Source organism: Pelobates fuscus, chromosome 3, assembly GCF_036172605.1.
Source record: "Pelobates fuscus isolate aPelFus1 chromosome 3, aPelFus1.pri, whole genome shotgun sequence".
NCBI classification, from domain to species: domain Eukaryota; kingdom Metazoa; phylum Chordata; class Amphibia; order Anura; family Pelobatidae; genus Pelobates; species Pelobates fuscus.
The window spans coordinates 427264669-427287363 of record NC_086319.1 but is presented as its reverse complement, the minus strand read 5'-3'; the positions used below and the strand labels follow the sequence as shown (position 1 = coordinate 427287363).

General features: G+C 46.1%; 1 protein-coding gene across 4 annotated transcripts in view; it reads left to right on the top strand.

The window, feature by feature from the left end:
- The window catches only part of NEURL4 (neuralized E3 ubiquitin protein ligase 4), a 281694-nt gene that overhangs the window by 219667 nt on the left and 39332 nt on the right, over positions 1-22695 (top strand). For all 4 annotated transcript variants that reach the window (XM_063449847.1, XM_063449846.1, XM_063449844.1 and 1 more), the window contains exons 23-24: positions 17587-17766; positions 18522-18615. In XM_063449847.1, the coding sequence (XP_063305917.1) occupies positions 17587-17766; positions 18522-18615 (274 nt within the window). The remainder of the gene's footprint in view (positions 1-17586; positions 17767-18521; positions 18616-22695) is intronic.

Sequence of the window (22695 nt, the reverse complement as noted above, 5' to 3'; positions counted from 1 at the left end):
TTCTCTTACTAAATTGTAGGGAGGGGGGAGGGGGGAGGAGGAGGGGGGAGCAGAACAAGGGGAGCTACCTGGGAAATGGGGGAGGGAGAAAGGGAAAACTGTGTATACCAAGGTTGACATGTGTACATTCAGACACTGCCCTGCACTGACCCCAGGACCCAAAAAGGCCGCCACCAAGACCACCACAGAGGCCCAAAAGGTAACTAGAGACCCCGGCCAATTCATGGCCCCCGGAGCTTACCGGGAAAGCCCAGAGGGAGTGTGCCCAGGGCGGGGCGCACTCTGGTGCTACCCTACACCATGCCACATGTCACGAGGGACAAGAGTAATCCATATGACCCAAGTTGCGATGATCCCGCACACCATCACGCCTGGCACAACCCCTCAGACCAGGCAGTTATTCTTTATGTATTTTATGTTGTTCTAAATTGGTCTCACGGGGGGTAACACAACCTACATGCCCCACCAGGAGCCAAACGATGGGTCGAGTTGGAACACGACCTTTTTGGCTTAGACTTCCTCTACCTCTGGGTACCAAGAAAATCTATCAAACTCCATCACCAACACTATCAAACTCCATAACCGTATGGGACAAACTCACCAAGAAATCCCCCATTATAAGCAACCCGACACCGCTGACCCCCATACTGCGCAACAAAGACTTTCAACCAGGCATGACTCCTAAAGCCTTTGCACACTATGAACACAATGACCTCTACAGGCTCTATCACTTCTTCGCTGGAGGGAAGCTACTACAGTATAACGAACTGCCACAACAACACCAACCATACAATACACATGACTTATTTAGATACATACAGCTAAAGAGCTTCCTAGAAATCCCAGTGCACACAACAGCAGCCACCACCAAACTCACAACCTTCGAACGAGCATGCATGCACAACCCAACCCGCAAGGGCCAGATCACAGATAACTACCTATTACTGATCACCACCCTGCTCCAGGGAGCATTGGCCTATGTGGCAGCCTGGGAGAGGGACCTGGGACCACCAGACAACCCGACAGACTGGCAGGACATCTGGGAGGCCACCGCATCCATATCTATCTGTGCAAACCATAAGGAACAGGCCTACAAAACATTGCTAAGATGGTACCTAAAACCTACACGACTGTTCCACATGGGCAGGTCTGATTCAGACCTGTGCTGGAAGCAATGCGGGCATAGAGGCACATATATCCATCTATGGTGGCAATGCCCTAAGCTGGCACCGCTGTGGGCAGAAGTAGCACAACTGGTCTCCGACCTTCTCCAGGTGGCCATCCCCTTAGACCCCTGGATTTGGCTCCTCTCAAAACCATGGTGTAATAAACGTTTAACTCGCAAGTTGGTATAAACTTGGATTTAATAATAACATTAATAACTAAAAATAATAACTTAAAAACGAGTGTAAAGTCAGAGTCCACACTCCTTGCTTTCGGCAATTCAATAATATTTATTAATAGGGGCTAATTAAACAGATAAACAATACATATACATTTGAAATAGGCTAGTATATGTTGCTACTAAAACTAATCATTGACTGAATGGAAAGTAGGCTAAATTAACACCGTAAAACAAGCATAGACACGTGATACAGTTACCACTCCATTGATAGTCAGCTGAGCGTAAGAGAGAGAGGGTGTGTATAGTGGGGAGAGAGAGAGAGAAGGTGAGGAGGGTGAATTCAAAGAGAGGTAATGCAAAGAGACAGAAAATGTGCTATTCACAGGGCTTTAAACAGGTTAGTCCGTCCTTCTGCTGGACACACCTCCCTTAGTCAATCCCTTAGGATGTAACAGAACCAGAGTGCCTCCTGGGGGAAGGGGGATTGCATTGGAAAGGAATGGAGGAGGAGTTTATGAAGAACCCAACTGATTTTGCCTGGTGAAAGGCCATGTGCTTCACAGAGGACTCCATTATTGCCTAAGGGTAGAATGGGGGTTTGAATCCCTGTATTAGAACACAATAGCACTTCATTGGCATACAGTTTGGCAGTTAATCACATCCCCCCCACTTATTACACATGAGAACCCCTAACCAGAGCGCAAAACAAACTTACAAATAGAACGGCCCTGGCAACTAGAAGGGCAATAGCGGAACTCTGGGGCACCCCAAACGTACCCACACTCACCACAGTCATACGCAAAACCAGGGAAGCTGTGGAGATGGATAGACTCTCCGCCAAGGTCCACGAAACCTCAAAGCAATTTTACAAGATATGGGACCCATGGTTAAACGATCCCTCCCTAGCATAAACGAACCACACAACAAAAGGACCCTAGAAACATTAGGCCGCAAACCCAGGCACATCACCCATACACCACAAGAGGGGGACCCTGGGATGGAACACAGACTCGCAGCCCTCGACCCAGGAAGCGGCTGAACGCCCACGAGGGCACCCGGATAGGAGACACATTCGTAAACCCAACACAAGACCTCTTCCCAGCCTACATAAAAAGTCTGTAAAGGGCAATGTGACGAAACCAATCTCGCCACATTGTATTGGAGGAGCCTGGTTGCCCGCCTGCTGCCTTTGGATTATGGACCGGCAGCTAAAGGGTTAATTTTACTGTGCAGAAGGATTTATTTCTCCCTTTCTGCACAGCAGTTCGGTAGATGTCACCTACCGAACAAACAGCCGTTCACCAACCTCCCCAGAGCCGTGGGAAGCCGGCCGGCGTTGTTAATTGGCCACCCAGAAGCTGGAGTGTGCTGCCAATTTACCTCCCTGAAGCTGCGGTTAATTGCCTGTTAACTGTGTGGCCGCTGTTACACTTAGCGGCCGCTAGGTGGCGCTGTTCTGGAGCTCCCCGGGCAGCCAGCACTTTTCTGCCCGGCTTTCATGCACCAAAATCGGACACTTTTCCGTGCAGGCACCGCTGAACCTCCAGCCCCTGGTTCTCATTCGTATGAATTTGGTGAATGCAGGGAAATTCGGTAGTTTATGTTTTATGTGAACTGTAGTAACCCAGATAGCAATGCCATGGAGCCTGTTCGTATAATTAAAGACTTTAGCTCCATGGCAATTAAAATGTATTTGTGTGATCTGGGTGCCATTCACCTAATAATGTGCACCCAGACCTGAGCTATCTGGGGATATGTTACATGTCTGTGTTTTATGTATAAAATGTGTCTGTATGTATTTTAAAGTGATAGTCTGTTTCTGTGTCACCATGTGCATAATGGAGTCTGGCCTTTGTTTTAGGAGATAATTTAATTACTTCATTAATTATCTCCAGGGCAGGGAGGAAGAAACCAAGATGCATGGTGGGAAAGTATTGTGGCTGTGTGTACGAAAATGATACATGTCTGTCTGCTGTTTCAGTCTTCCATCTGGTCCCCTAGGGGAGTGTCCACCAGGTGGGAGACCTGCATAAATACAGGGGCAGGTAGCCCTGAATAAACAGACCACTGCTTGACCCTCAACACGGAGCCTTGTCTCGTTCTTGGGGGGATTCACTGTATGCTGTTGGAGATTGATTGCTAAGGAGTGTAAGCTGATGTCTGCTTTTCCTATTCATCTGCTAGCAGCTATTCGTGAGGTTCCAGCTGGAGTGCTACCTTATTCATCTATATCCAGTTCGTGAGTTTTGATGTTCTGCAGTAGCTGTGCCTGTTTGGAAAAGGGGGTTATCGCCTAAACGGATTTTTCCCCTTTTATGCTGAAACGGTCCGTAACAATTGGTGGCAGCGGTGGGATCGTTCCTACAGCCAGAAGGACAGCTACAGAACACCATTGCTTTGGATTTTTACAATTTGAGGGCAACGCATGTCCCAGTACAGCGACCCTAAAAGCAACAGCATGGAACCAGCAGTGGAGTACGATGAGGGTGACATGGATGACCGGGAGGCATTAAGGAAAGGCATCTGGTACCAGGCACTGGACATTGTGGAATACCAACGAGGTGAGAGACTTCCCAAGGAAGATCAGCGTTTGCAGGAGCGACTAGCCCTGCGGATGCCCTTCCTGGGAGAGCAGCCCAGGGAGGAATGGGTAAAAGAATTGGAGCTCCGGGTATGGCAGGAGATGTGGCTGGAGGATGCCTACCAGGCGCTTTGGTGGTATGTTGCACAGCACCTGCCCTGGACAGCCGAGCATGACAAGCCAGAGGGAGAGGAGTTTGATGGTCCTGGCTTGTTATGGGAGTCTTTCTCAGAGCCTGAATTTGGGAGCCCCACACAAGCCCGGTTCAGTGATCTCTTTGAGTGGAGGGAGAGCAGGTATGACTGGGACGACACTCATGAAATTGAGCAAGACCTGGTCCACCTAGTAACCCGAGAGATGGAGCTGGAACAGGACTACCAAAATCTGTTCCACTCCAGTGAGAAGGCTCAACAGGGAAGCGCAGACCCAGATCCAGACCCCTTCAGCTGGGAAGATATTGTACAATTTTACTGGGAAGAACCCCAGGTGGCCAGTGGAGATGGGACCGAGGTCTCTCCACCGAGCCTGCAGGGAATTGGGAGCCCAGTCTCCATTCCCCAGCGGCAGTGTAAAGTGCAGGGAGAGGAGAGCAGTATCCTCCTTCCCCAGCGGCAGGCTGAGTTACAGGGGGCAGAGGTAGTTGTTCCTGCCCCCCAGCAGCAGAGTGATATGCCAGGAGGGCAATGTGAAGTGCAGGGAGAGGAGAGCAGTGGCCTCCCTCCCCAGCGGCAGGCTGAGTTACAGGGGGCAGAGGTTGTTGTTCCTGCCCCCCAGCAGCAGAGTGATATGCCAGGACGGCAATGTGAAGTGCAGGGAGAGGAGAGCAGCGTCCTCCCTCCCCAGCGGCAGGCTGAGTTACAGGGGGCAGAGGTAGTTGTTCCTGCCCCCCAGCAGCAGAGTGATATGCCAGGAGGGCAATGTGAAGTGCAGGGAGAGGAGAGCAGTGGCCTCCCTCCCCAGCGGCAGGCTGAGTTACAGGGGGCAGAGGTAGTTGTTCCTGCCCCCCAGCAGCAGAGTGATATGCCAGGAGGGCAATGTGGAATACAGGGAGAGGAGAGCAGCGTCCTCCCTCCCCAGCGGCAGCGTGAGTTTTCGGGAATTGGGAGCCCAGTCTCCATTCTCCAGCGGCAGAGTATCCAGCAGGGAATAGAGAGCCCTGTCTCCTTTCCCCAGCGGCAGGACTCTGTATTGGGAGGAGAGACAGTCGGTCTCCCTCCGCAAAGACTAGGAATATGTATGGGAGAGGAGCTTGTTACCACCTCTCCCATTAATGGGCAGAGTGTTCTATCGGGAGAGGAGCTTGTTACCCCCTCTCCCCAGCGGCAGCTTAATGTACCAGGGGGAGACTGTAAACCCCCCACCAGTGCAGATGGGACCGTGGTCTCTGCACTTACCACACAGGGGGTAGGGATGGTCGGTCCTACCCCCCCACGACAGAGCTATGCAACTAAGGGGGAGACAGCCCGTCTCCAGCAACCAGGCTCCAACCAGACTACTCCGGGGGTAGTGCTGGCACCAGGACAGAGTACCGCTGGTCCCTGCCCACTCAGCAACCCACCAAGGCAGCTTACCGGTCCCCCACACAGCCGTGGTGAGGCACCTGGACATGGACAAGATTCTCCCTTACCCAGGTGTAGTAACCATTTATTGTGGGTGGGCTGTACTGTTTTTTCTGCTTTGTGGGTGGGTTGCTGGACTAACAAGGGCACTGACCGGCAGGAGGTCAGGTACCCTGTTAGTCTTTTTGGAAAGGGGGAGAGATGTGACGAAACCAATCTCGCCACATTGTATTGGAGGAGCCTGGTTGCCCGCCTGCTGCCTTTGGATTATGGACCGGCAGCTAAAGGGTTAATTTTACTGTGCAGAAGGATTTATTTCTCCCTTTCTGCACAGCAGTTCGGTAGATGTCACCTACCGAACAAACAGCCGTTCACCAACCTCCCCAGAGCCGTGGGAAGCCGGCCGGCGTTGTTAATTGGCCACCCAGAAGCTGGAGTGTGCTGCCAATTTACCTCCCTGAAGCTGCGGTTAATTGCCTGTTAACTGTGTGGCCGCTGTTACACTTAGCGCTGTTCTGGAGCTCCCCGGGCAGCCAGCACTTTTCTGCCCGGCTTTCATGCACCAAAATCGGACACTTTTCCGTGCAGGCACCGCTGAACCTCCAGCCCCTGGTTCTCATTCGTATGAATTTGGTGAATGCAGGGAAATTCGGTAGTTTATGTTTTATGTGAACTGTAGTAACCCAGATAGCCTGCCATGGAGCCTGTTCGTATAATTAAAGACTTTAGCTCCATGGCAATTAAAATGTATTTGTGTGATCTGGGTGCCATTCACCTAATAATGTGCACCCAGACCTGAGCTATCTGGGGATATGTTACATGTCTGTGTTTTATGTATAAAATGTGTCTGTATGTATTTTAAAGTGATAGTCTGTTTCTGTGTCACCATGTGCATAATGGAGTCTGGCCTTTGTCTTAGGAGATAATTGAATTACTTCATTAATTATCTCCAGGGCAGGGAGGAAGAAACCAAGATGCATGGTGGGAAAGTATTGTGGCTGTGTGTACGAAAATGATACATGTCTGTCTGCTGTTTCAGTCTTCCATCTGGTCCCCTAGGGGAGTGTCCACCAGGTGGGAGACCTGCATAAATACAGGGGCAGGTAGCCCTGAATAAACAGACCACTGCTTGACCCTCAACACGGAGCCTTGTCTCGTTCTTGGGGGGATTCACTGTATGCTGTTGGAGATTGATTGCTAAGGAGTGTAAGCTGATGTCTGCTTTTCCTATTCATCTGCTAGCAGCTATTCGTGAGGTTCCAGCTGGAGTGCTACCTTATTCATCTATATCCAGTTCGTGAGTTTTGATGTTCTGCAGTAGCTGTGCCTGTTTGGAAAAGGGGGTTATCGCCTAAACGGATTTTTCCCCTTTTATGCTGAAACGGTCCGTAACAGGCAACTCCACAACTAGCCCACACAAGCAACCAAAACCCCAAATAGGAACCCTCAGAAATCTCAATAGACCCAAGACCCAACCCTCGAGACCAATTGTTACAATTGCTTGTACTTGAAGTTAAACGTATGTTTACATTTTGTTACTATGCTATTCAAGTTCTTTATGTTGATATATACTATGGCCATCTAAAAAGGTGCCTGCACAAAAGGTATCGACTGACTAAAATGCAACGCCACACAGGCACACAAACCGACCACAGAAATTAACCACACCAGCTACCCACTGAACATGATGCACAAACAAGAGACGCAACATCATTGTACAACGGCACAAACCCCACAACAAACAAATCCGCTGACAAACATACGGAGGGGTAAATAAGTGACCAATGTTCCGCCTAACACATGTTTCCTTTCTGTAAAGCTCAATCTTTAAGTGTGAAAAACTCAATAAAAACAGAATGTCCAAAAAAAAATAAAAAATTATAGAATATTAATGGTCATAATATCAATGAAGAAATGTCATATTATTTACTAACGTTAGTGGAATATGTGTAATAGACATGTATAAATAATATTACTATGTGCTACACACCAGACACCAATGACAGATAGCACTAAGTAATTTTATTTTCTAAAAACTAACGGAATCTTGCAAAGTTCCATTGTAAGGAAGGGTGAAATTAAGGCTAGAGGTGTCAAATTCTAGTGTTACGACCACAAAACCAGACGCTCTGTCTGGTTGAAATTAGCGTCAAAAGGCTTTGAAGTGACATGTCTTCGGACGGTTATCCATAAAGGATAACCAAGATGATGTCAAACGCATCACGAAAAACTGTTAACCTATTATACAAAAAGGTAAATGGACCCCCTGAAAAGAATTTTCGGTGATGTAATTGCGCCATCTACTGACCAAAATCTAGTTGATAGTCTGTAGGGAAGACACGCTCACAGTTCTTTATCGGTTCTATCAACTAGTGACGTATAGAGAACTTCTCCTTTAAAAATTAAGGACAAAGGAGAGAGAGAGAGGAACACTCTGGAACTCTCAAACTCACTCAGACGCCGATACACTCTCACTCTGAGGATGGACTCACACCTAACATCTAAGATCTAACATCTGGAACCAAAGCTGCACACACCTAATTCTTTGTATCATTTCCAACTAACACAACTTCAGAACGCTGAAAACTTTATTTTTCCCACAATTCTCATCATACTCTCATTCACCATTTATGGGATACATATCCAAGCCTGAAAAAGAGAAATTCTACAACATAACTGGTAATTATGCTGTGTAACGGATCGACGGGCACCCCGACTGGGTACCTCAGTTGAAGGATGCTCCTAGCACTTCCTGAGGACTCCAAGCACTGCAGCAGACACCACAACCACCGAACCGGTGAAACATATAAATTCTCTAAAGCATATGAATGCTGTATACAGCCGAATAGGACAGACCATGCGAATAGGTTTACACTCCTAGCAGTCAAACTGGAACAGCATACTATAAATCCTCCCACAATAATGAGACAACACTTCACTTTGAGGGTTAAGCAGGAACTCTAGATTTATTCACACAACCTCCTTTTAAGACATTCTCCCATGCAAGGGAGGGATCCACAACAATTAGTACCACAGCCAATAATGTACCAGTTACCTCCCACACATCTCTTCCTCTTAGTGTGACACATAATCCCATTATTCCAGACACACATTCCCTGGGTTTCTGGATGTACCCCTAAACATAGGGTTACCCCTTTAAATGTTACATCCCCTGGTAGACACATATCCTGGGTGAGACACATATCCAAAAATCACCCAGATCGGACCAGGGGTTCGGGAATTATGGAGGGTTAAAGTTTTGACCGACCGCATGGCAAAAGTATCCGAAAATAGTTCCATGTATTTTGGCCCTGCAGTCGGTCACAGAAAAGGGAATGAAAACGCACGGATTGCCTGGGTTATGGAGCCTGGGGAGGATTCGAATGAATCCCCTTGTTCGTGGGGTTCTTTCTACACGATTTGCTGGAAGTCTGGAGGTCTCAGCGGTGTTTGCCTAGTCGAGTGTCCGATTTTAGTTCCAGACACTCAACGGCAAAACACCGCTGTTTGGGAATTTAAGATGGCCGCCGCCACGTGTTTGTTTCCCGAATGGCGGCCACCCAGAGGACGAAGAACACATTACATAAATGGCCAATTACCCGTTTGCAACATTGTTGCAAACGGTAATTGGAGGCACACTTATTCCTAGGTGGTCTGGTTGTTCGGTAGTTTCACTCAATATAATGAATGGAGTGATTCTACCGAACAATCAAACGAATGCTGCATACACATATACAATTTACCGAACGCATAATAACATAATATTTAAGACAGCCTGAATGCAATCTGCTACACAGTCTTAAAGGGGCATTGTTCCTAAAAGTCATATGTCCACGGATGGCCCTTTATGGGCCAGTAGCAGCAATATAAAATACCACATGCCCAAATATTGCATTCAAAAGTACAAATTTACCAGGGGCCATAGTCAGCAGGCAGGAGGCGGGCAGCCAGGCCTCTCCAATGTCCAGTGGCGAGGTGGGTTCCGCTACATGCTGGTTTTTATTTAATTTAATTAAAATTAATTAATTTTTGCGAATAGCGGGTATATATATCTGGATAAATGTTGGTCAGATTTCAATTATTAGAAATCATAATTAGCTAAGGAATATATGGTTATAAAAATTCCATTCCTGCATGTGGAAAAAAGACAATATATTATTGGTAAATTTGAAGTTCTCTATACGTCACTAGTTGATAGGACCGATAGAGAACTGTGGGCGTGTCTTCCCTACAGACTAGTATCTAGATTTTGGTCAGTAGATGGCGCAATAACATCACCGAAAATTCTTGTCAGGGGGTCCATTTACCTTGTTGTATAATGGGTTAACTGAATTTCGTGATGCGTTTGACGTCATCTTGGTTATCTTTTATGGATAACCGTCCATCAAAGACATGCCACTTCAAAGCGCTTTGGTTAATTTCAACCAGCCAGAGCGTCTGGTTTTGTGGTCGTAAAATTAGAATTTGACGTAAAATGACTTAGTGTTATCTGTCATTGGTGTCTGGTGTGTAGCACATAGTAATATTATTTATACAGGTCTATTACACATATTCCACTAACGTTAGTAAATAATATTTCTTCATTGATATTATATCCATTAACGCTTAAGGACAAAAGCCATTTTTCCATTTTTTTGCGGTTTGTATTCAAACGCAATTTGCATCTCTGTCATTTATTGCACCAACACATATAATACATAGTTTTTTAGAGGGCAAACAGGGCTTTAATTTGATGTCACAAATACATAGACACATCCTCATTAATTATATAAAAATGACAAAAAAAATCAAAAAACAAAATCCCACAGTTTTGTCAATAACAGCGTGTCCAGTTTAGAAAAAATTAATTCAAAATAAATTCATTTGTGTCTTGATTTATAGAGTACATCATATGTGTAGGATTTCAGCTTATTTTGAAAGCTACAGATCACAATACAAGGATTAAAATAAAATTTAAATTTGCAGCAATTTTAGAAGTTGGTATGTTTGTCTTGTAGGTTTAGTAGCCATTGCAGAAAACAAAATTTGCCACACAAAAGTATATATTTATATAAAGTATACATCACAGGCTATTTACCTAAGGTTAGTTTGACACTTTTTACGTAGCCATTTTATCGCCAATCTCTGCTAAATATTGGAGTAAAATTGTGTTTTTTCTTTATTTTGGCATATACACAAATAACAAGGTTTTTGTAATGTGTATTTCGTAAAGCAGGAATAACGATATAAAGCATGTATAACAATACCCCCATTGTATGCCTTTGGCACTTTTCTGTAAAGCTACAGTGCCATATAAGAGACAAGGCTATTTCAGTTTCTATAGTTAGAATTTTCGAAGGTGGATTTAACCGGCCTATGTCTCATTTTAGGGAATTATAGCAGTGTGACTGTTCAAATAACCCCACAAAGGGCTTTCCTTTGATAAAGCAGACACCCCATGGTATCTTATATGGTGTATATTGTACCTTAACTTGTCACTATTTTTTCACTAATTTATGTTAATGTTTGTGGTGGGGGGGTGGATTGCATTTTTACATATATGTTGCATTTTGGCTGAGTATTTCTTACACTTAATATGTACCTCTGTCATAAAAATTCCCAAATTATACTCGGTTACACCTTCTGAGTAAAACAATATGCCCAATGTACGACCTAGACACTATTTTGTGAAGTTACAGTGCTGTAAAAGAGACGTGACAAGTTCAGGTTTTTAAGTGTAAATTTTCATGGAGGGTTTTGATGCGTCCGTGTCCTACTTTGGAGCACTTGAGCAGGCTACATATTGCAACTACACCATAAAGGCATACCATTTCTTAAAGAAGACATCCCAGGGTATTTCAAAAGGCATATTTTGAACCTTAGCGTGGGTTCATTTTTCCGCTAGCTTGTAGCAAGTGTAATAAGCATTTGTTCTGCCTTTTGACACACAAAGTGAGTTTGCACAGTATATTTTGCAAACCTTATGCATGCTAAGACTGTATAATACTTCATATGTTGCTCAGCTTTGTCGTCTGAGTACAGCAATACCCCCGTATGTACCTTTGCCAGGTATATGTGGATGTTGAAGGGGCACACTTGAGGCGCAGCCATTCAGTTTTTTTCTAACTTTGAAGTTTTATGCTGTGTCCATGTTCCAATTTGGAGTAGTTTAGATGGTTGGTTATTGAAACTTCCCCACAAACACATACTATTTATTAAAAGATAGACCCCGGTGTAATTCAAAAGGCGTAGTTTGAACCTTAGCGTGGGATCATTATTTTCTCTAGTTTGTTCCAGGTGTAGTGGTAATGAGCATTTTTAAAGGTATTTTTTTACTTTTTAAAACTAGTTTTTAAACTTTTTTTTTTGCTTATTAATTTTTCTAAACTTTCTTAAAACTTTTTTTTACAGATTTAACTTTTTTTTTACTGTTAACCCCTAACTAGCAGTAAGCGGCACTAACCATAAATTCCCCAATTTCCTATAACTCCCTGTAACGGACCGTTTCACTTACAAGAGGATAAAACCCAGTTTAGGCGATAATCCCCTTTCCAGATGCACAGGCAGCTACTGCAAACACCATTCTCCCGACTGGAACCACACGAACACTGGAACAGCTGAACAAGAAAAGCAGACATCGGCTTACACTCTTGGCAGTCAGCATACAATCCCATTCCCCCAAAGACCGAGACGACACATCGCTTTGAGGGTTAAGCAAGACTCTAGACTGGGACACCCAGTCTGGCTTTTATTACCAACAAGTACATACAGGACACTCCCAGGGGGAGGATGAAATTAACCAATCACATGGATGTACCTCCCACACATTTCCTCCCCTTAGATTAACACTTAACACAATTATACTGTACACCTTTTTCCCCAATTCCTGGATGTACCCCAAATACCTATGCTACACCTCCAAAACAGGTATCCCCTGATAGCCCTTATTCAGGGGGACAACATATCCAAGAATCAGGTCATTCGGATGAACAGTTCGGGAGATATGAAGTTCCAAAGATTTGACCGACCGCATGGGTAAAGTATCCGAAAACAGTTCCATGCATTTTGGCCCTGCGGTCGGTCACAAACAAGGGAATGAAAACAGGCGAATTGCCTGTGTTATAGAGCCTGGAGAGGGTTTGAATGAATTCCCTTGTTTGTGGGGTTCTTTCTACCGAACGGCGGGTCATTCGGTAGTTTTCATACGAATTTCTGGAAGTATGGAGGTCTCAGCGGTGTTTGCCTAGTCAAGTGTCCGATTTTAGTTCCAGACACTCGACGGCAAAACACCGCTGTTCGGTAGTTTAAGATGGCCGCCGCCACGTGGTTGTTTCCTGAATGGCGGCCACCCAGAGGACACAGAACACATTACATGATTGCCAATTACCCGTTTGCAACATTGTTGCAAACGGTAATTGGAGGCATACTTAATCCTGGGTGGTCTGGTTGTTCGGTAGTTTCCTCAATACAATGAATGGAGTGATTCTACCGAACAATCAGATGAAGGCTGCATATATATATATAACCCAGGTTAACTGCATACAAAAATACATACATGACATGAAAGTATTAAAGGCAGGATTACTGTACTACGCTCCACAGTCTTAAAGGTACAGTAGTCCCAAAAGTTCCAATATGTCCATCGCTGCTTTTAAAGGGCCAGCAGCAGCAATACAAATTATTACATGCCCAAATATAGTTTCTAAAGTGCAATATGTCCAGGGGCCATAGTCAGCGGGCAGGAGGCTAGCAGCCAGGCCTCTCCAGTTCACAGTGGCGAAGCTGGTTTCGCCACATTTCTCCCCTTGGCCAATTAGACTAACAGGGTACCTGACTTTCTGCCGGTCAGTGCCCTGGTTAGTCCAGCAACCCACCCACAAAACAGAAATAACAGAGCAGCCCACCCACACTAACCGGTTACTACATCTGGGTGAGGAAGGATTTTGTCCAAGTTCTGGTGTTTCACCACTGCTGGGTGGGAGACGGGTAGGCTGCCTTGGTGGGTTGCTGAGGGGGCAGAGACCAGCGGTACTCTGTCCTGTTGCCAGCACTACCACGGGAGTAGTCTGGTGGGCGTCTGGTTGCTGGAGACTGGCTGTCTCCCCGTTAGGTGCGCAGCTCGACTGCCGGAGGGGGAGACCGACTGTCTCCCCTTTGGATCCATCACACTGAGGCTGGGGAACAGGACCGACCGTCCCTATCCCTTGTGCTGTAAGTGCAGAGACTACGGTCCCATCTGCACAGTTGTGGGGCTTAACATCTCCCCTTGGTGAGTTAGGCTGCCGCTGGAGAGAGGGTGTAACAAGCTCCTCTCTCTGGACGGTAAACTGCCGCTGGGGAGGAAGGACTGCACCTTCGGCTCCCTTGGACACACACGGCTGCTGGGGAGGATGGACGACACCATCAGCTCCCTGGGGCACACATTGCCGCTGGGGAGGGAGGACGCTGCTCTCCTCTCCCTTCCCTTCACACTGCCTTCTTGGCATATCACTTTGCTGCTGGGGGGCAGGAACAACAACCTCTGCCCCCTGTAACTCAGCCTGCCGCTGGGGAGGAAGGACTGCACCTTCGGCTCCTTTGGACACACACGGCTGCTGGGGAGGATGGACGACACCATCAGCTCCCTGGGGCACACATTGCCGCTGGGGAGGGAGGACGCTGCTCTCCTCTCCCTTCCCTTCACACTGCCTTCTTGGCATCTCACTTTGCTGCTGGGGGGCAGGAACAACAACCTCTGCCCCCTGTAACTGCCGCTGGGGAGGAAGGACGACACCTTCATCTCCCTGGGGTTGCTCACAGGACCAGTCTAGGAACTCTGCTACCTCGGGTACTGCTGGTTGCTGTTGGGCGGGAGGGCCGGTTGTCTCTTCCCAGGCCTCATTGATGAGTCGCAGGTAATCCCCCTCCAGGTTCCATTCCTGGTTAACTAAATATCGTAGGTCTGCCTCGAGGTCAATAGCGCCAAAGAGACCCAGCATGTTCTCTCGGATGCCGTACAGGTCCCAAAAACGATAGTCGGTATCTTCCCCAAAGTCCTCGTCACCACTATTATCCCAAAATAGACCGGGGCCAGTGTAATCTCCGCCTTCTGGGAACTCATACTCTGCCATCCTGGGGACACACTGAGCCGCGTACCACTGTAGCGCCTGGTATGCGTCGTCGAGCACCAGTTCTGCGTATACTAGAATCTCGAGTCTAGTCACCCACTTTTCTGTGGTCTGATTTCTCAGGAGGGGCATCCGCTCTGCCATTCTAGCCAGAATTCGCTGCCTTCTGCTGCGGCGCTGATCCCCTCGTGAATACTGTACTTCCTCTAGGGCTTCGTCCCACAATTCGGCTCTGACAGTCTCTCTGTACATCAACATGTCCTCTTCTGACATTGCTCTAGACCTCCGGAGTACGGAACCGTACAATCTATCCTGCAACTTCTCCTCCATTTTCTGAGTTCCTTTGTAGATAGGGTCGCTGTACGGATACTAGCGTTGCCCTCAATTTGTAATCCAGAAATGGTGTTGTCTGTAGCTGTCCCTCTGGTTGTAGGAACGATCCCACCGCTGCCACCAATTGTAACGGACCGTTTCACTTACAAGAGGATAAAACCCAGTTTAGGCGATAATCCCCTTTCCAGATGCACAGGCAGCTACTGCAAACACCATTCTCCCGACTGGAACCACACGAACACTGGAACAGCTGAACAAGAAAAGCAGACATCGGCTTACACTCTTGGCAGTCAGCATACAATCCCATTCCCCCAAAGACCGAGACGACACATCGCTTTGAGGGTTAAGCAAGACTCTAGACTGGGACACCCAGTCTGGCTTTTATTACCAACAAGTACATACAGGACACTCCCAGGGGGAGGATGAAATTAACCAATCACATGGATGTACCTCCCACACATTTCCTCCCCTTAGATTAACACTTAACACAATTATACTGTACACCTTTTTCCCCAATTCCTGGATGTACCCCAAATACCTATGCTACACCTCCAAAACAGGTATCCCCTGATAGCCCTTATTCAGGGGGACAACATATCCAAGAATCAGGTCATTCGGATGAACAGTTCGGGAGATATGAAGTTCCAAAGATTTGACCGACCGCATGGGTAAAGTATCCGAAAACAGTTCCATGCATTTTGGCCCTGCGGTCGGTCACAAACAAGGGAATGAAAACAGGCGAATTGCCTGTGTTATAGAGCCTGGAGAGGGTTTGAATGAATTCCCTTGTTTGTGGGGTTCTTTCTACCGAACGGCGGGTCATTCGGTAGTTTTCATACGAATTTCTGGAAGTATGGAGGTCTCAGCGGTGTTTGCCTAGTCAAGTGTCCGATTTCAGTTCCAGACACTCGACGGCAAAACACCGCTGTTCGGTAGTTAAAGATGGCCGCCGCCACGTGTTGGTTCCCTGAATGGCGGCCACCCAGAGGACACAGAACACATTACATGGATTGCCAATTACCTGTTTGCAACATTGTTGCAAACGGTAATTGGAGGCACACTTAGTCCTGGGTGGTCTGGTTGTTCGGTAGTTTCCTCAATACAATGAATGGAGTGATTCTACCGAACAATCAGATGAAGGCTGCATATATATATATAACCCAGGTTAACTGCATACAAAAATACATACATGACATGAAAGTATTAAAGGCAGGATTACTGTACTACGCTCCACAGTCTTAAAGGTACAGTAGTCCCAAAAGTTCCAATATGTCCATCGCTGCTTTTAAAGGGCCAGCAGCAGCAATACAAATTATTACATGCCCAAATATAGTTTCTAAAGTGCAATATGTCCAGGGGCCATAGTCAGCGGGCAGGAGGCTAGCAGCCAGGCCTCTCCAGTTCACAGTGGCGAAGCTGGTTTCGCCACACTCCCACCCACCCCACCTAGCAAAATATATCATTTTAAAATATTTAAATTAATTAATTAAATAAATTGAACCCCCGAGTTTAAAAAAAAAAATTAAAAAAAATCGGATCACAGTAGGTAGTGATCAAATGGCAGGGAAGGGGTTAATTTTTATTAGGACTGGGTAAAGGAGGGTGGGATTTTTTTTACTTTTTAAAAAATGTTGAAACTTTTTTAAAAACTTTTGTTTTTTATGTTAACCCCTAGCTAGCCTAATACCAAATTCCCCAATTCCCCACTAACTTCCACCCACCCCAGCTAGCTAAATATATCAAATAAAATTATCCCCTGAGGGTAACAAAAAATAAAAGTTGACCCTCAGGGGTTAAAAAAACAAAATCAGATCACAGTAAAATGTAGTGCCTGCCAATTGATCACTGTAGTCAGTGATCAATTGGCAGGGAAGGGGTTAATTTTTATTTAAAATGGGTAAAGGGGGTGGGATTTTACTTTTACTTTATTTTTTTACAGGGAAGCAGATCATCACTGATCCGTCTCCCTGCACTTCACACAGAACCCAGAAGAGCAGGGAAGGCGATGGTGAGTCCCCGCAGCACATGTGCTCGCTCTGACAGCCTGTCATAGCAATCACAGCTGCAGGGACAGCGCGATCGGGTGCTCCCGGTCTGCCTCTAATTTATGCTGGTTCCGAATATATAACTTTTATGTGAATTGTATGTATGGTTTGGAAGTTAGGAATATTGTGTAAAACTGTATATTTTCTGCCTGTGATAATTAAGTTATTATATCACTGGCAGAACGGAGGGTTTGTGTGCCTTAGCTGGGAGTGTCTGACTGTACTGTAATGTTTTGATTGGCTATTGTAACTGCATGTCCTGTGTACCACAAGGTCCACGTGGGTGGTAACCTTGTTGTAAAACTTGTATATAAGTGCCAATAAACCCTCAGAATGCTGAGTTACTGTTTTACCCTCAACATAGAGCCTCGTCTCATATGTGGGGGGAAAGGCTGCATATACACTGGGGATTGCTATACGCTGTATACTTCCGTGGCTATAATCACTAAGCTCTTTTAAGAGCTTGTTCCTGCTTTGCTCTTTGAAGGAAGAGAGATTTGGTCTGCAGTGGAGTGCTTGGAGCCCTCAGGAAGCACTAGGAGCATCCATCAACAGAGGTACCCAGTCGGGGTGCCAGGTGATCCGTTACAGTCTGTGTATAGCTTTCACCTTGTTCCCTAATTCTTTCTTTCTATAGATTCGAGAGGGTTATGGACCAAACCTAGACCTTTGCCCTGAGGGAACATGTCTTGGTCTTTTGTTGGACTCAACTGGTGGACTTCACCTCTATGTAAATGGGCTGGACCAGGGAGTGGGCGCTCAAGATCTGCCAGACACATGTTATGTACTTCTGGACCTATACGGGCAATGCGAGCAGGTTAGTACGTTTCCCCAGCTTAGCCAATAACCAGTCCGTTATCTCCTTTCCTCATCCTTTGATTCCAAACACATTTTTAACAACCAGAACCATAAGGGAGTAAGTCCACTTACCACCCACTAGTCTAAATCTTGGACCCATGTTGTAGCCTAGCTCTGTTCAAACTCATACAACAAATGCATCTAGACCAACCATTTCACTCGATTCCACCACTTAAAATCCCAGCTTCCTATATGTTTTATAAAAAAGGGAATTTGCAAGCACCACAACCGGACAGATTATCCTTTTGATTTTGGTACTCTGGGTACAGTTATCCCAGTCTACATCAAACATGTTTAGCAAAAACTGTACGGTCTCCTCAGAACTCTCCCCCTCTATCACCAAGTTTTACTTGCTTATTTATAGCCAAAATATCTGTGTGGGCTAGCAAGATCTGGCTACTCTGACTTGCCTTCATTCCTTTCAGGTACTTCATAACTTCTTTGGAAGAATTATAGCACCATAACAATGAGCTGTAATAATACACTGAGCTGTAATAACACGCTGAGCTGTAATAACATGCTGAGCTGTGCCAACGCGCTGAGCTGTAATGATACATGTAAAGGTGCTTATGATGTCCTTTAAATAAACCTCTCCCCAAGCTGAAACACTCCTACTTCTTATGGCTCCATTAGCTCTGACTTTCAGCTTTATATACCCCCTGATTCAACCTCTGTCCTGTCCCGGTCCTGTCTAATTTATTTTTTCCTTCCCAGCTTTCTATTGTAACTGGGGAAGTGCAGGGAGCTGAATCTGACACCCATGAGGGGCAGCTCCCGGGAGAGAGAGAGAAGGCCGATATGGTGGACGGTGAGTACCGATCTAGAACATTCTATGTGAACTGCCCAGTGTGAGATCTAGGACAATCAAAGTGAACATTTACTAACTGTTCCATAGCTTCTAAGATTGAAACATCTATACAGCCATTACATAGAACCGTAGTGCTATAGAGGGATATCCACCGTCATGTTGAGCATCGACCTTTACAGTCCTTACATAGAACCATAGTGATATAGAGGGATATCCATCATGTCGAGCATCGAACCTTACAGTAATTATTATTATTATTATGTTATTTATATAGCGACAACAAGTTCCGCAGCGCTTTACAGTGGGTGGACGAACAGACATGTAGTTGTAACCAGACAAGTTGGACACACAGGAACAGAGGGGTTGAGGGCCCTTCTCAATGAGCGCACATGCTAGAGGGAGTGGGATAAAGTGACACAAAAGGTAAGGATAGTATTAGACTAATGACAGTTGCAAGAGAGGAATCAGTTGGGAGCTATTAACAGTTTAATTGATACGCTTTTATGAAGAAGTGGGTTTTTAATGATTTTTTGAAGGAATGGAGACTGGGTGAGCATCTAACAGAGGAGGGAAGTCAGTCCCACAGGAACGGTTACATTGAAGCGTAGTGACATAGAGGGATATCAGTTATGTTGAGCAATCAACCCTTACAGTCATTACATAGCCATACAGTCATTACATAGCCATAGTGATATGGAGGGATATCAGTCATGTCGAGCATCGGCCCTTGCAGAGATTACATAGAACCGTAGTGATATAGAGGGATATCAGTCATGTCGAGTGTAGCGGACTAGCCCCTGTACAAGAGTCTGCCCCGGTTTCCTGTAGGGGGCTGCTTGCTCGCCGCCTGCCCAGTGATTATGGTCCCGGGAAGATGGGACCCTTTAAAAACAATGGCTCGGCTTAATGGGATTTTGTATGGCACTGCTGGCCCTTTAAGAACCAGCCAAGGACATATACTATAACATTGCAGAGACTTTGGACTATATAACTTATGCAGCAAAGGACATTGAGCTGTCTGCAAAACTGGGTGTTTAAAATGCTTTCGGTACTTTGCTGCTATATATATCTTCAGTGTATGAAGCATTCGTTTGATTGTCCCCATAAAACTATATTGACCCATTGCATTCGTCGTACGAACTAAATCTACCGAACACCAGACCACCCTGATACAAAGTGTGGCTTCAATCAACCCCCCAATTAGTTTTATTACCTCTTAAGTGGAAACTCACAAACGCTCTGGGTGGCCACCATTTCAGGAGTTTTACACGTGGCGGCGGCGGCGGCGGCCATCTTAATCTCCCGAACAGCGGTGTTTTGCCGTCGAGTGTCTGGAACTAAAATCGGACACTCGACTAGGCAAACACCGCTGAGACCTCCAGACTTCCATAAATTTGTGCCGAAACTACCGAACGAGCCGCCATTCGGTAGAAAGATTAATGCAAAATGGTGATTCACACTAACACCAAAATGGCCATGGATGACAAACATTTTGTGAGTTTATTTTTTTATTTTTTTTAATTCTTTATTTTTACATGACAGGAACAGTGGCATAATATTCACATTTTGGCTTGCGCAGAAGCCCATATGCATCATTGTATTAAAGACCCATTCTAACCATGAGACTTGTGTATGCTGCATGAGCATGTGTATGCTGTTAAATTCTCTGCGGCCAGATTTCACCTTTCATCAAGATTTTTATATTATAGAAGCACGATTTCCGTACGTACTCTATTGTGTATGTGCCTCTGATGCGTATTTTCGCACCGCATTTGTTATCTCGCCCTCGGGTGCAGATCTGTAGGTTGTTGTGTCCCTCGCCCGTCTGCTCTCCCTACTTCTTGTTCAGCTGTACCCCTCTGCGCCCCCCAGGCCTGCCCAAATCTGATGTATGTGTTGCGTGCTTATCGGCACTCTATCCTACAAGTGCCCCATATAAAAGGGTCAAGAGAGTGGAGAAGAAGAAAGAATAGGAAAGGAGAGAGAGAAGAATCCTTAGGCGGTCAAGGGCTTGATCGCGAGAAGCTGAGAGGGAGAGAGAGAAGAGCACGCTCCTCGAGAGGGAATCGCCTGTCTGTCCCTCAGGGTCTACCCCGCAGGCCGCCGCGTCCACCTCCATCTGTTCTGTCCATCTCCCCCCTAGGTTCCTCCTGTCTGTCACCCGGGGAGTGATCGTATAATGTCTTATAAAAGTCTGTAAAGACTGACACTATGTCTCGGGGTAAGGTTTTTATCGTCCCATCGTTGTGTTTAATGGATGTTATGTGTGTGCGATTTTGTCGGGATTTCAAGGTCCTGGCCAGCAGTGTGTCCATCTTATTTCCTTTCTTGTAGAAGGTCCGTTTGGACCAGGTCATGGCCCTAGCTGTGTCGTCTAATAGTAGTTGTCGCACGGTCCGTCTCCCCTCCTCTATCTGTCTCAAAGTGTCTTGGTTGGGACTCGTTTGGTGTTTATGCTCTAAGGTCTTGAGTTTCGTTAGTAGCGTTTCCAGAGCCTCTGCTTTTTGTTTTTTCTTCCTCGTCGCCAACTTAATTAGAGTTCCCCTTACACAGTCTTGTGCGCTGCCCATATAGTGCTAACTTGTATGTCTGGGGTGGTATTGGTCTCAAAGTATTCCCCAATCTCTTTGTGTATTTGTGCCACCAGTTCTGGATCTCTCAACAAAGATGTGTTGAGTTTTCATGTCCAGGGGGATGACACACATAAATTCCCCAAAGTGATCGATACCTCTGCGTGGTCCGACCACGTGATGGACCTTACCGATGTGGCTGTGACTCTCGAGAAGCATGTAGCATTAGTCAGGAAAAGATTTATCCTGGAGTATGTCGAGTGGGGGGATTAATAAAAGGTGAACTCCACGTCCCCTTGGTGTTGCACCCTCCAAGCGTCTATCAGGCCTGTGTCTTTCATAAATTTATGTAACAGTTTATCCTGGCTCCCTCTGCCCTGTGATCTTGGAACTCCTCTAATTGAGCTCCTTTCTATCGCTGGACTCTGTGTTGCATTAAAATCATCCCGGGTCATGCCCTTATTTTATTTTGAAGTGTATCCCAGAATCCCGGGTCAGGTTGATTAGAAGCGTATACGTTGATCAAGTGGATGCTATGGGAATAAAGGGTCCCCGTTACTATAATGTAGCGTCCGTCAGAGTCCATGTCAGTTGAGTTAATCTGTAGGGGACAGCTCTTCCTAATTAATATGGCCACTCCGTTTAGTTTACTGTACGTTCGGGACTCGTATGAACCCGTGTATATGTGATCTCTTAGTCTCAACTGTGTGTGTTTTGGCATGTGTCTCCTGGACAAAGGCAATGTCTGCCTTTGTCCGCTTCAATTCCCTATAGAGCATGTGCCTCTTTTGAGGGGCATTCAATCCCCGTGCGTTCAGAGATACTAATTTAATCGCCATCAGTCCTACTTAAGGGTTTTTCTAGTGTATTAAACCCCCCACCTAACGCCCCCGCGCCCCCACCCGGCCCAACTGCCAAGGATAAAAAAAGAAGATAGGAAAGAAAGAGAGAGAAAATAAGGTACGAGAGATTCGCACCTAGGGAAAGATGTGCATCGTCTGGTCTTATCGCCTACCAGACCTCTTTGGGGTATATGTACCATCATCTCAGCCGTGCGCCGCGCCCGTAAGAGATGAGGTCCCATAGGCCACAACCTTCCTCGCAACGCTGAGTTGCTGTCATATATGACTTTAGATGTTAGTTATATGTTTCATGGTACCTATACATTTATGTCTTATACCTGTCAAACAGTTGTAGCGTATATCAAGAACTTGCAATATAACCGTAGATTATGTGAACTTCCCAGGGCATATCTGATCAAACATTCCCGGTGGCAACCCCTGGCCTGCCTCGGGGTCCACCCTCCTGTTCGCCCTATACCCTTCCCGGATGAGAGGTCCCTTCTAACCCTACTCTGCTATTCTATTGTGGTTAGAGGCAACTGTCTGTAGATCTGGAGCTATCTTACTGGGTGAGCTCTCAATGCAAGATCTTTTGGGCGGTTGACATCCGATGACCCTATCTTTGGGGGTATTCCTAGCGGTGCTGCAGTTCAGTGCCACTTCTGCTG